At 40.6% G+C, this 14,385-nt stretch overlaps 1 protein-coding gene across 2 annotated transcripts in view; it reads right to left on the bottom strand.

Moving 5' to 3' along the window:
* The window catches only part of pcxb (pyruvate carboxylase b), a 393,092-nt gene that overhangs the window by 347,904 nt on the left and 30,803 nt on the right, over positions 1-14,385 (bottom strand). For both annotated transcript variants that reach the window (XM_017414395.3, XM_025005546.2), the window contains exons 7-9: positions 12,824-12,941; positions 10,834-10,901; positions 8,348-8,431 (exon numbers count right to left, since the gene is read on the bottom strand). In XM_017414395.3, the coding sequence (XP_017269884.1) occupies positions 8,348-8,431; positions 10,834-10,901; positions 12,824-12,941 (270 nt within the window). The remainder of the gene's footprint in view (positions 1-8,347; positions 8,432-10,833; positions 10,902-12,823; positions 12,942-14,385) is intronic.

The following is a 14,385-nucleotide window of genomic DNA, read 5'->3' as shown; positions in this document are numbered from 1 at the left end:
CCCATCAAAGCATCTCGATGATGTTGATGATCCAGACGAACACGGCCACTCAAACCGTGATTGTCATTTATGAGCCATTCAGGAAAGAAGCCCCTCTTTGGCGTTGTCTAATCATCGTCGTTCTGTGTATTCTTGAGCTTCAAGATCTGATTTTCTTCTTCTGACTGATCAAATGTCCTTTTTTCCCCTCGTAAATCATGGCTAGGTGCAACATTAAGCTGTCAGGACCCCGCTTAAAATACAAAATTATTATTTTTTTGTGGAACTGAACATTATATCAGAAGTCAAAGATTAATCTTCCAGACTGCAACTTTCTAGAAACCTGTTCAAGCAGCATTCTTTCCGAAGCTTTGGAGAGTCACTGAGGTGTTATATTAAAAACTAAAAACTGTATCCTCCACCTGCAATAATTGTCAAACTTTTCTACAAACCATTTTCCTTGGATTTTTATCCCCACAATGAACTGTTTCTGTGCTTTGAAGAACACATTTTGAATGTGTTGTATTTGTTTTTCTCTGCTCTTTCTGAAGATGAAGCCATGGAAGTGAACTCCTGCAGGAGGAGGGTTTCTAACCACAGTCTGCTGCAGTTTTTACCAATAATATCCTCACGACATGACGAATACTCAGGCTTTTTATTCATCTGGTAATGCGAGAATTAAATCTTCAGATCTATATTTTGCAATTTAATTTGCAAGAATGTTTACCATTCTGTGGTATAAATGCTAAAGTTGTCTGTTTGAAGGACAAAAAAGCCATTTAGATTAACCAAACTAAAAATGACCGTTCGTGGTAGTCCTGGATATTTTTAAAAACTGATTTTCTGCTGCATTTGCATCTCCCGTCTCCACAAAAGGAGAGCATTTGGTGACCCAAAATGAAAGGTTTTTTATATGCCTTCCATCAGACATCCACCAATTCACGGATAGGGAGGGAGTTCACCTGGAAAAATCTGATACCATTGTTTTATCACCATTAAAGTCAAGAATAGATATAAGCAGACCACTCTCACATGTTTTGGAATTGTTCTAAAATTGTTCAATTCTGGAAAAATGTGCATGAAACCAAAAATAGGATTCTGGGATATGATATTCCGATGAGTGGCGTGGTACTGTATCTTTGTAACTTCAACAATGTCAAAACAAAAGTAAGGGATAGACATCTGATGAAGATAATGTTAACAGCTAGTAAGAAAGCTATTTTAAGGAAATGGGGAAAGGACCCCCCCCCCCCCTAGTCACGAACAATGGATTGAGATAATACATACTTGCCAACATTTGGGAATGTCAATGTGGGACAACACACACCTCCCCCAACCACACACACATTCACATTTTAAGTATTACATTATCTGTGTTTAAGTCTGTCTGCCCAAATATATACAGTTGTATATAAAAAGTTTTGCCAGACACAGCTTATCTATTCATCAGCTGATCACGTCTTTAAAACATCACTCCAAGAAATACACACAAATTTCGTATCTCATCAGCGTTCTTCACACACTCACACACTCTCTCACACACATAAGGTACGTATTAAAAGGTACGTAAAGATAAGAAAAAAAGACAGCGACAAAAATAGAGAAAGAACTTGGCAAACTGGATGGGACAAAAGTCCAACAGAAGCATAACTCCCAAGCAAAAGTTTTTGTTCGTTTTCCTTTTATGTTATGTAATGTTGAATGGGTACTGTTCGTGTACACTATATACGTAAACAAAGTTGGAAAATGACAATAAAAAGTAAATGATAAAAAAAAATAAACTCCATTAGTGGAGAAATAGGAGATATGAAGCTTCACAGAAATAACATAGCAGCCTTTAGCTGTCAACAATAGTCATTATTTTCCTCCCACTGGGTCTCCTTTTACCCTTTATCACCATTAAACTTTGATTGTGTACTTTAATCGTACAAATAACAGAGCAAACTATCAACGGGATCACTAAAAAACTAAACGAGCTGCAATTGTTTTGGGAAAATCGATAACTAAGCTAAGAGGATTTTTATCTCTGGATTTTGATATGCTGTTAATGTGGACACCTAAAAATGTGGGGCGTTTGTATTTTAGTGTTTTGCTCGAAACGTGTGGCTGGAAAGGAGTACATGGAGTCTCTAATCTAATCTGTAGTCGTGTAGATGGGGCCCAAATGAGAATTTAAAAAAAAATCCTAACGGTGCGTTTCGAAGGTGAAACTCAGACTGAGCGCGATAAATTTAAGTAAACTGCTAATTAAATAAAAAAAAGCTTTTGTTACACTGCAGATGTTTGAATGAGCAAATAAGTTTCTACAGAGCACCAATGAGTCGAGCACATGTTATGTAAATAAACATACATCCTGATTTGTTTTTGTTTTTTTATTTACTTTGATTATGAAGAACAACAAAAATATGGCAGAGAAAACTACAGAATATTGTCAGCAAGGCCGTAGCTCCCACTGAGGACACCGAGGTCCGGACCTCAGGATTTTTCTGCTGTGTATATTATAAAAAAATTAATCAGAACAACGATTTTGAACGGCGTGGTTCTCTGCGTAGCTCCACCAGTTTCCTGTAGGAGGCGCTGCAACTGTGTGCAGCTGCAGCCAAACTCAATGTCCACGAAGAAGAGCGCAGCTTTGCTACCTTACTGCTAAAAAAAAAAGACCAGAAACACAACCGAGGTAACTCGCTGTAAATATTCTCCTTCAATTCCACGAAGCTGAAGTTGGTTTCTGATTCAGAAAAATGGCTAAAGGGCGATTCCACCTAATTTTTCACGACCTTCAGCCTCTTTAATCTCCTCTAGTTAAAAAACTACAACACCTAGACACTTCAAACCTGGAGCAGATTATTCTGCACTGATTGTAGAACATTTAAAACCAAGTGTCTGATCTGTGAAACCTTCATCTGATTTGTGAAACCTCAATAAAGGGCGATTTCAGCACTTTTTTTTGCATCCGGACCACACTAGAACTGGTCCAGCTCCAAAACTACAACACCTCACTGGTATTTGATAAAAAGGTGAAATCTCTGCTAAAATCTTGTGTTCAGAATCAACATTCATATAAACTAATTCATGTCATTTCAGTGAGTCATCATGGTTGTGCCCTGAGTCCTCTGTTGATGCAGATGAGGCTGATCCCCATCGATTTACACACACACACAAACACATGTCATACACACATTCAAGTCACTTGTTTTAAATAAATGCTTCTATTTTAATTAAGTTTTGGTCTTCATTGTAACTGATGTGCAGGGGGATAATGAGTGGTTGACCTGTTTGTCAGTAAAAGGTCTGGAATCCAACAAGGAACTACATGTTTGATGGCATCGTGTTGCTCTGACTTGCACCTTGTGGAGGGTTCGTTTCAGAAGAAGAAAGCAAACTTTTGCTTCCCAAAAGCACCAAAGCCAACACTTTTCTAAACACAGGACTCATGAAACATAAATGTTTCTTTGCATCATCTCGATCCTCTGCACAATAAGTGATACTGGAAGTTGTGAAATACGGATACGCCGATTAATATTCCCACACGACGAGCCAAAGTTCGCCCACCACTCTGCTTAGGGGAGCCGATTTCAAACCCTGCAGAGCGCCGCGCACGGCTCTGAAGTGGAAACCTTCGCTGCGGGGACCGCCTCAAAGTGGAAGGCAGTCAGCACGCATCGCAGGGAAGTACAAAGACCCGAAGGTGGCGAATAGAAAGCGAGACCTCCGGTGATAACCTGAAAATGCTGCAGGTTTGATCCTTAAGCTCTGTGTCCAAGACTTTGTGTATTACCATCTTCTTCTGAGAGCTTTCGCAGAACCAAAACTAAACGTTTTCACCGTTTTTGCTCGGGGGCAAAATAAATAAACAAAACTCAGCCGACTGTAACCTCGAGGGTACGACTTTGGCAGAAGAGAAACGGTGATAAAAACTGATGTTGCAACTCAAAAATAAAATCTAATTATTCGTGAAGTTCAAAAAAAAAATGTTCCCTCTGTTCCATCAGACTGGTATTCTTCCTCACATTCAAGTCATGAGGATGAATAAAAATGTCAACTAGAGGACATTTTTATCAAACTGCCAACAAAAATAGACTAAAATAATCAAATTTACTGTAAATACAGCTACGAAATTGACATTTTACAGACATATCTATGATTCTGTACTGTATTTCAGTGTGATAACTTCTCTTTGCTTTTCTCCATATAAATAAAGACCCAGCAATCATTGAAGAAACGCATATCACCCTTTGCCTTTCATGCTAAGATTGAAATCATCTTGTGATTAAATGGGATGGAGCTTTAACTGTTTGGTCACACCTTGTAAATAACTATTAGCAACCATGTGCAAGATCTCACGATATGTGTTGTTTATGACGCTTAGCTGCTACCACAATTTGAAGCTCAGTTTCTGTAAAAAATTCACAGAGTTATTGACATTTTTGTGTCCACTAATGTGGCTGTGGCAAACATTTTGAATTAGCTTGATTGTAAAAGTTGTACATGCACAGCCAACTATTCCTTTCCTAAACTTTCATTAAAACCCATCCAGTGACTCAGAGTCGACACCACAAACCTGACGGCAAACCCAGGAATTAACTTCACCTAAAAAATTCAAGGACTTTTCTCCTCCTCCTCCATCTACAGCAACAAAAGCCTCTCAGGCAGGAGGTGTCAGTGGTGATGAAGCAGAAATGTGTCCTTGTACGTGAGTGAATTGAGGTTGTCTCCAAAAAAATAAAAAAATGGATATGAATACGTATGTAAGCTTGATGCGCTCCTACTGGTATGGGTTTCCATGCCGATCTGCATCAATCAATGAGCAACTCTCGTTTCAAATGGAAAAGTCACGGATAATGCCTCTGCTTATCTTAAACACATTTAATAGGACAACGTCTGTCACTGTAGGAAAATGATTCGGGTAATGTTGCGGTAAGATGACTACAGAAAAAGTTACTACTACAGCAAGGTCATAAGATGGGGGGGGCAACATTAGGTTTTCATCTTTCTTACATAACCATCAGGACCATCAGGGTTATTTCTGTGCCAAATCACCATCCTCGTCTCTTACTCCTCCCTCCTCACGTCGCGCCGTTCGTCATCTGGGCCATTAACCGAAAAGGCCATTTCTTGAAACCTCCTCTGAGCGATGAGGCTCGACTTTCAACTGATGCTGTCATACTTGAGCCGACATGTCGGCGACACGAAAGCCGGAGAAATTATCCTTTTTTTTTTTTTTTTAATTTAAATGCCGAAGCTGGGTTTCTCAACAGCAACAAAGAAACTGGCAATCCTCGAAGAAATGCACATCACTCGACGCCTCGCAAGCCAAGGTTTTAAAGATCCTGCGACACCTGTCAGGGGTCGGAGTATGTCCTGGGAATGACTCTGGAATCCCAAAAAAAAAAGTCTTAAAATTTTTTCCAGTTGGCTGTGGTGGCCATATTTAATTGGGTTGACTCGAAAAATATTCAGTTTTTGATGTACATCAATGTATTTTGTCTACTGTCCTCTGGTTTTTAAGATATTTATGGAGCCGACACCAACAGTGAATGCTAAAGTTTTATACAAAGATGTCATGCAAGCCATTTGTGCTCGGAGTATCCGTTGAGGATGAGTGTCAGCTACTACCAAACCAAATTTAAGCTCAATACCCATCAGTGGTGGAGGAAGTACTCAATTATAGTACTTGAGTAAAAGTATTGATACTTGTGGTAAAATCTTACTCAACTACAAGTAAAGGTTGCTCGGTCAAAAATGTACTCAAGTTAAAGTACTGAAGTACTCACTTTTGAAAACACTTAAGTATTCAAAAGTACAAATTAAATGTTCTAATATCAGTTTTTTTGCAGAACCTTGTAACTTTCAGAAACCAGCTGATGTATCGACGCGTAGAAACACTCTGCTGCAACTTCTACACCACCTGGAAAGAACTTCAGCATAAAAATGCCACAAAAAATAAGGATTTTTTTTTGTCTAAAAACACACCAAACCCTCTCACTTTCACTGTGGAACAGAGGTTTAAGGTTGAATCTGTTACCACCAAGTAACGACCAGCTTCCTGGAAATGTAGTGGAGTCAAAAGTTAAAAGTTCCCCCCCCCAAAAAAAAATTACTCAAGTAAAGTAAGGATTCTCAAAAAATGTACTTAAGTACAGTAATCAAGGAAATGTACTCTGTTACTGTCCACCACGGATACCCATTAAGCTGGTTGAGTTGAAGCCATTTTTGTGTTTAGCTGTGGCGACCATCTCAAATCCGGTTCACTCCAAACGTTAAACGCAATCCAGTGGTTGCATCCTGAGTTTTATCAAAATCCGCCCAGTGGTTCTCGAGATATTTTGCTAAAAGACACCAGCATTTACATGCGCAGCGAGCCTTTCTTGTTGGCGGACGATAATCACACAAGTGTCATTTCCAAATGCATTTAGTATCCAAACTACTGGCATCCTTTAACACTTCCAAAATGTAATTTCATGTTCACAGTTTGCTAAAACAATCGTTTCCCCTCGTATGAATCACAGGTAAATGGTTGTATTAAATTCCTGGGGAGAGTCCAGTTGTGTTGCAAATCAATTATAAATTGGGGGGGGGATTTTTTATGACCACCTGAATGCAGTCCGGTGTTTCAGCCGTTGCCAGGAACACCTTTTCAGTTCCCAGCGAGCCATTTCTCCTCCGATCTGCCAACTTCTCTTAACAAGTGGTCAAAGCCGCGGCTGCACATTCAACATGCTGACACCTGCCTCGACAACATGAAAAATTACCACAGCCCCGTGAAAAAAGCCGCCCCGTCAGGCTGCTGCCTCGCAGACACTTTATTTTTGAGATGCATATCTATTTCGTGCATCCGGCGATTAAAAAGAAAACTTCAATGTACCCAGCTTAGCTACGTCTTCGGGGTGAAAGCCTGACAGACTAAAACCCCTTCAGACGCGTTTTTCCATTAGTCTGACTCAACATGTCTGCCCGAGCAGCCCGCTGCTTTTCTGTAAAAGATGGAAGAGCAGAAGGAATATAATGATGTCAGGCTCGCAGACAGAGTAAGAAGAGGGCACTCATTACACGACCAGGGTTTTAGGTTAAAAAATATATTAGAAACTTAAAGGAAGTTGTTGTTTGGTAAAAATCTAATATGCACAAGATCTGTGTTTGTCAGCACCTTCCAGAAGTACCACATTAAATATTCAATTTCTTTTTTTTGTGCCAAGTTATTTCCTATTCTTTGTTGCTGGCCTTGCCTATGTATAATTAAGGGTGTCGGAGCATCCGATGCGGTTAAATTTGTTGTTTCAATGAGCTGTAAGGGTACCAAAGCTTCATACAGTCAAAAGAAAATGTATGTGATGGAGTAAACAAAAACAAGTTGTTGTTTATTTTACAAAGATATGCTGAAATAGTACAGACAGATTTGTTGGTACCCTTAAAGAGACGATTAATCTTTGCATTACAGCCGCGTTTCAAACGAAGTTTGACCTTAATTTGTGTCACAGGCGCCTTCGAGCTTTTAATCAGCGGTTCAATTTATTTAAAGGGAACAAACAGCCACTGGGTGGTTTGGTATCACTGGGAGCTCCACGCTGAAGACGGAGCAGAGAGAGCCGAGGTCGGAGCCGTCTGAGGAGCTCGGAAATAAGATTATAGATCTCCATGTTAAAAGGTAAAGGTTAGAGGATCATCTCCCAGCAGCTTCGTGTTCCTCTGACCACAGCCGCCAACGTACTCAAGAAGCCAAAGGTCCAGGATGTGGACGCAAGAGGGAAATGCAACCCCAGGTTGATGAGACGGCGAGAACGAAGGGCAGAAAGAGAGCCAAGAAAACCATCCAAGGTGAACTCTAAGGGATCTCTTTTTGATCCCATCATTCGCTGCATTTTGAATCGTAATTGGCTCCATGGAAGAAAACAGAAAAACGCAAAACCAGGATGGAGTTCGCCGGAATGCGTGTTGAGAAGCCCCGAAGTTTCCGGGACTGATGAGACTCAAAGTATTCGTAGGCTGTACCTCTACAACCGAGGAACTTTTGGAGTCGACGCGATTCGAGATGGTCGCCGCAGCCGACTGACGCTTGGAAACACTACTCAGTCAGTTTTACAGACACTGAGCTAAAACTTGATGCGGTAGCAGCCGAGTGTCATTTAAACACACATACTCCGAGCACTGCATGTCGCACAACGTCAGAGCTGTTCTGAGAGTCCAAACTCTTTGAGGCAGCGGTCTTTTTGTGACTGGGTGGGGGTGAAATGAGAGAAGAGGAGCGTGACCAGACTAAGGAAGACTTCCCGACTGCATGACCTCCATCAAATGTCTAAAAAGGATTTTGAATTAAAGCGGGGAACAAACCCGGTGCTTTTGTGGACAACTAATAAAAACAGAACCATACCTGTTTGGCGAGGTTAACAGCATCGGAGTGAAGTCGGTCTCTCAGCTGCGGGTTCAGCTGGAAGGCAGGCGCGATCTCCACAACCTGGAAAACCAACAAGATCTTATCACAATACTACAAATTAAAACTCATGTTTGTCACCCAAAAGATGCTGACTAGTTGCAATAGTTTGTTTTATAATGAATATTTTTGCAACAACATGTCTGAATTGATATCTGCTGAACAAAAAAAGGCATTTTTAAACTTGCCAGGTGTTAAATGCAGTCAGATTTGCTGGTGGAGGGCAATATGTGGTGAAAATCAGTGAAAAAAAATCAAATAACTGTAGTCAATAACAATCATAATGAGTAGAAAGATGGTAAAATGCTGTATGAAAACCTCACAGTTGGTAAATAATTGTTGGTTCATTACCGGAGTGTCGTTTTTCCCCCACAAAGCTGCCATTTGAGCCCTTGTTTATGCTAAATGGCCAACATGTCTACAGTGTTTGTTACCGTCCACCGAAATGACCAAGTTTCCCCCAGTTTGCAATCGAAAGACTGTAAAAGAACCGTTTAACCAACCATCATTTAGTAAATAATCATAATTTGTTGCCATTTCTTCTTTATTTGACCCACAATAACTACAAATTATTTAATCCATTTGTTTTATTTGTAACACACAGCCTTATATTTGGTCTGGCAGATGGGTAGGTGGACTTCATTTACGAGCACAATGTCACACAAGTCAACCATTTTATGAGAAATTCAAAAACACAACCCATGATTTATTTTTTAAAAAATACAGACCACATGTAGGAAATAAATCTAAGCCCAAAATAAGATCCAACTCGGAGCCTGAATAGCACTTAGAGACCTGCCTGCGCCACCCCCGAACCGTCCAAAATCCATTTCAAACCGTTATTGTTGCTCAAAAAACAAAAAAAAGATCTCAGATCAGAAGGGGAGGCAGATTAACAGAATCAAAAACCAGCAGCTCGAGCATAAACACAACCACTAACATGATTATCATTTATAATTTGATTAAAGTGGAGGGATGAAAGTGATGAAAACGCACAATTAAAACTGCTTCGAGGTGACGGCGTTTAATAAAATATAAACGGTGAAAGCTTTGTTACACCGAGGAAAAAATGTTATTGTCCCTTTAATCTGGTATTAGGACATTTGTTATTCTGACAATTAGGTGTTGCATTAATGCTGCAGTGCAAACGTTGCCCGTTTAATGAAAGATTATTCAAACCACCTACAATAAAAAAGAAACTTTAATTCGAGGTGATTGGAAGCAGGATTCTGCTTTTACTGGAATACGATCTGCTCACCCCCCTGCTGCTGACAGCTGAGATACTCCACAGCTTTTAGCTTGTGTTTATAATCACTTTGATGAGTTACTTACACGGCCCGTTTGCCTAAATAAATAAATACATTTTTTTAAAAAAAGCAAACAGCAGAGATTTGCCATTTCCTGCTTGTGGTCTGTGCTTCGTTACATTTTCAGCCTCTACCAGCGATGAATCAGCATTTAGTTTTTACTCCTCCTACCAACTCTTTTGCTCCTTTTAGATGACATTTTGCTACTTTTGGCTTTCAGCTACTGTTCGGCTTCTTTGAGCTTTGAAATATCAGTTTCTGCTTCGTTAACAAATGTGACCCGTGCAGCAGCGCCAAAATGTTGATTTTTGCCATAATTTGCGTAAAAATGAGTCCATAAAGACACCATCTAGTGATCCAAGCAGCTACTTCTTCTTCTCCATCCAATTCTGTCCTCTGTCCGACTCCCTCCATGTCCTCTCTAACTGCATCCATATGTCTCCTCTTTGTCTCTAACATCCTTCTGTCCCTCCTCTGCACATGTCCAAACTGTCTCAGTCTGTCCTCTCTAACTCTGAGGACCTCATTCCTAATCCTGTCCATCCTCGTCCCTCCCAACGTCTTCAGCACTGCCACTTCCTGTTCTGTCTCCAAACCGTCCAACATGGCTGCTCTCACCACTGTCTTGGAAACCTTTCCTTTGACCTTTGCTCCAAGCAGCTAAACTAGCAGATAATCTTCCTAATCTACTTTTAAACTGAAGTTTTCCAACAGGTTTGTCTTCAAAAATAATCCTTTTAATTTCCTTTAAAATTTGCATTTTTTTCCCTGCCGGCTGCCGTAGCAACTGGAAATCCCTTCATATAATAGTTGGCATCATTGTGAAGCTTGGAAATTCCCCTTTTAAAATATATGGCTGGAATTCCTCATGACATCCCAACAAACCAATAAAATAAATATAGTTTCAAGCTAGCACTCAAGAAATCTGGCGATTCATCACCTATAAATCACCAACTTTTGACATCATTTTTCAGCTTTTGAGGCAGAGAATTTAAAAATATTAACTCGATACTGAAAAACTCCATGGGTCACGAACTCCGGCAGTCATTCAGCACTCGGCATTCACGCTACGTTTTCACAGAAAAAGGCCATTTCCCTGGTTTAAACAGAGGACCTCACCTTCTGGTGTCGTCTCTGAATGGAGCAGTCTCTCTCGTACAGATGGATGACGTTCCCATATTTATCACCTGGGGAAACATACAAGGAGGTAAAGGTTAAAAACGAGAAGTGAGTTTGCATTTAAAGCAACAGTTCAGGTCGTTTGAAGTGGGGTTCTGTGGACAGCGTAGGACCAATAACATCTTACCTGTTGTAGATCGATTTTTTGGGGCGACCTCAGTTTGGAGAAGTAAAAGTTTAACTCTGAGCAGACTGACGAGCTTAAAGGCTAGTCTCAGCAAGGTCAAGCCTCATATGGATGTTGCTACCATCTTAAAATGGCTCCAATCTCAAAAATGCCTGAAAAACCAAATAACTGCACCTCAGCTTTTGATCAATTGAATTTTGGTTGAGAAAAAAAAATAGCTGAAGTGCCAATATTTCCTTTTAAATCAGGAATTATAGCATCAGCTTCCAGAATCAAGTGGAAATAAACACGTTTCCAAACTAACACTTATAAATTTGTACATGCATCTTACTGCTATCAGTTTGTGAATAAATTCATTTAAAAAAAAAAAAGAAAAGAAGATTAATTGGAGAAGTATTTTCCAAACTTTTTAGCTTCTGACCCACAAATGTGTTGCGGCAAAGACCCGCTAGCCCGAGTTTCACCGGTTTAAAGTAGCCAAATGTTTCTAAAAGCCCAATTAAACTAGAGTTTAACAACACAAACAGTTGTAATAATCACCATTTTTTATAATTAATGACTGCTGTTTGTATTTTGTCTTGTCACATTCACTGATTTAGACCCGTTATAAGTTATAGGACCAACATGATGATCAATGCACAAACTGACTTAAAGTTAAAGAATAAAACAACTGGGGGTGGAAGAGTGGTGCAGTGGTTAGAGCTGTCACCTCCCAGCAGGAAGGTCGCAGGTTCACTTCCTGACCTGGGGCCTTTCTGGGTGGAGTTTACATGTTCTCCCTGCGCTCACCTGGGTTTACTCCAATACTCCGGTTTCCTCCCACAGACCAAAAACATGCATGTTGGGTTAACTGGTGACTCTAAAATTGTCCCTAGGTGTCTCGTTTGTCTCTATGTGTCCCTGGGATGGACTGGCGACCTGTCCACGGTGTCCCCCCGCCTCTCGCACAGTGACTGCTGGAGACAGACAGCAGGTCCCCGAGACCCGGAAAGGAGAAGCAGGTTTAAATGGATGGATGTTGGGTATTTAACAAAAAGGTGAAGCACATATGTGGGAAATAAAGACTGAGGGATGCTGGGCAGCCAAAGATATGATTGTAAAGTAAAAATAAAAATACTTTGCATCTCATCAGGTTGCCATCAGTGACCACAAAGAAGCAGCAAATTCTGAATCCGACACATAAACAAAGACTTCCAGACTGATGGCTCTTGCTCAGCATGACATGATGCAAACTAAACACACATCCAGCGATGGAGTGCAGACAACCTTCCTGTAAATGTCGGTTTTGAGTTTCAGCTCTGAGTGTGTGTGTGTGTGTGTGTCCAGGGTTAAATTTACCAAGAGAGGAAATAATACTCCACTGGACAATAAATCACTTTCACATTTCCCCCCTCCCACATCAGCTCTGCTACCAGGTTTAAGGGTTTATTTAACATCTTTGTAATGAAACTCAAGTCATCCATCCATTTTCTTTAACAGATTTTCCGTTCAGGGTCGTGGGGGAGCCGGTGTCCATCTGCAGCGTTCACTGCGGGAGACGCGGGGGGACACCCTGGACAGATCGCAGGAGACACACGGAGACAAATGAGACAGACAAGCATTTAGCTCTCATCCACTGAGACAATTCAGAGTTACCAAATAGCCGACCATGCTTCGTTTTTGGTCTGTGGGAGGAAACCAGAGCACCGGGACGCTCGGGGAGATCATGTAAACGCCACACAGCGGGGCAAACCTGCAACCTCCTTGCAATGAGGAAACGGCCCCAAAAAAACTCTAATTAGTTAAAGGATGGCGTGAACTTACCGAGGATCTGTACTTCGATGTGTCTTGGCTTTTCAATAAACTTCTCTATAAACAGGGCTCCGTTCCCAAACGCCGTCAGGGCCTCGGAGTACGCCCGCTGGTAGTTCTCTTCGAGTTCCTAACAAACAGAGAAGAAAGTGACGAGTCTTTATTCACGCAACGGAGGCGAGTCACTGCAGAGAAACTAAGAATTTCACTTATTTTACTTCATTCTTCTTTTTTTTTTTAAATATACATATATATTTTTATTAAAAAAAAGCACAAAGCAAGGTACATCAAAATACAGCAACTTGAATTTAATTTGTTCTTCCTTTTAACAACCGAACCCCACCCACCCACATACATAAAAAAAGAGAGACAACTAAGTAATGCCCCCACTATCTAAGTACATGTCAATAATTAGACATCATCAATTTTATATATATATATATATATATATATATATATATATATATATATATTTATTAGGGGTTGAACGACTACATATTTTTTAAGGTCGACTACATCATGATAATAGTCGAGTCGATGTCGACTAGTCGCGGTGACGTCATAGTGACGTAAGCGCAAAAACTCTTCACAACTACTTGGAGGCTTTATTAGCTATTTTCACGGCAAATATTGACCCCTAGCTAGGTTCGAAAAACTGTAGCAAATCTCTAAATCCTTCTCCGTGGACAGCAGCTAGTGGTCTCATGTCTTTGACAATGAAATTCACAAGCAAATTTGTGATTTGCTGCCGCCGGTGTCCTGTCACAGCTGGGCGTTTCATGAATGAAGTTACTGACAACTGACTGGATCGAGCCGGTTGTTCAGGAGCTAGCATTAGCGGATGCCTTTTCAAATGACTGTGCATCGCGGTCGTACTTTTGTTGTACTTCAGCACAGCTTTGCAGATTTTGCATGTTACGGTAGTTAAACCAGAAGAGTCATCTTTAGTGAAATATTTCCACACTGTTGACGAATTTCTACCTGTTTGACAAGATGCAGGCTTGTCCTCGATCTGTTTTGAAGACGCCATTTTGTAGCCAGTGTTCTGTCAGATCTGCTGTCAGACTGTCATACACTTCTGACAGCTGATCTGATGACACTTCTAAGCACGAAGTGTCATTCTTAGCACGAACTCACGGCTATATATATGTCAGACAAGTATACACTGTCATTACCAACTACAGGCTTTTATTTAATCAGCAGCTGTCATTACCACAGATCTTTATTTAATCAGCAACATAACATCATAATGTATTAGTTAGATCGTCGTGACAAAGACACTCGCGAGCCGGCTAAGTGACATCCTTAGCGGGAAGGGGGCGAGTTTTAGACGGCTCGTATTTTGTAGTTGACTGCAGCTGCAACTCCATCTCCTTTTAAAAACACTGTAAAACCACAAATATGCATCCATCTACATATCATTTAAACTAATGTATTAACTTATTTTTCTTGTGTCTTGTGACGTATACTGTGCTGTCAGATCAGCACAGGCTGTCACCACCGGCAATCACATGACTGCGACTAGTCGACATGAAATGTAAAAACTCGCGAGACGTCCTAGAGTCGACTAGTCG

This window comes from Kryptolebias marmoratus, linkage group LG7 (assembly GCF_001649575.2).
Source record: "Kryptolebias marmoratus isolate JLee-2015 linkage group LG7, ASM164957v2, whole genome shotgun sequence".
Taxonomy (NCBI): Eukaryota; Metazoa; Chordata; class Actinopteri; order Cyprinodontiformes; family Rivulidae; genus Kryptolebias; species Kryptolebias marmoratus.
The sequence above is the reverse complement of the archived record's forward strand: the minus strand, read 5'-3'. Positions and strand labels throughout refer to the sequence as shown.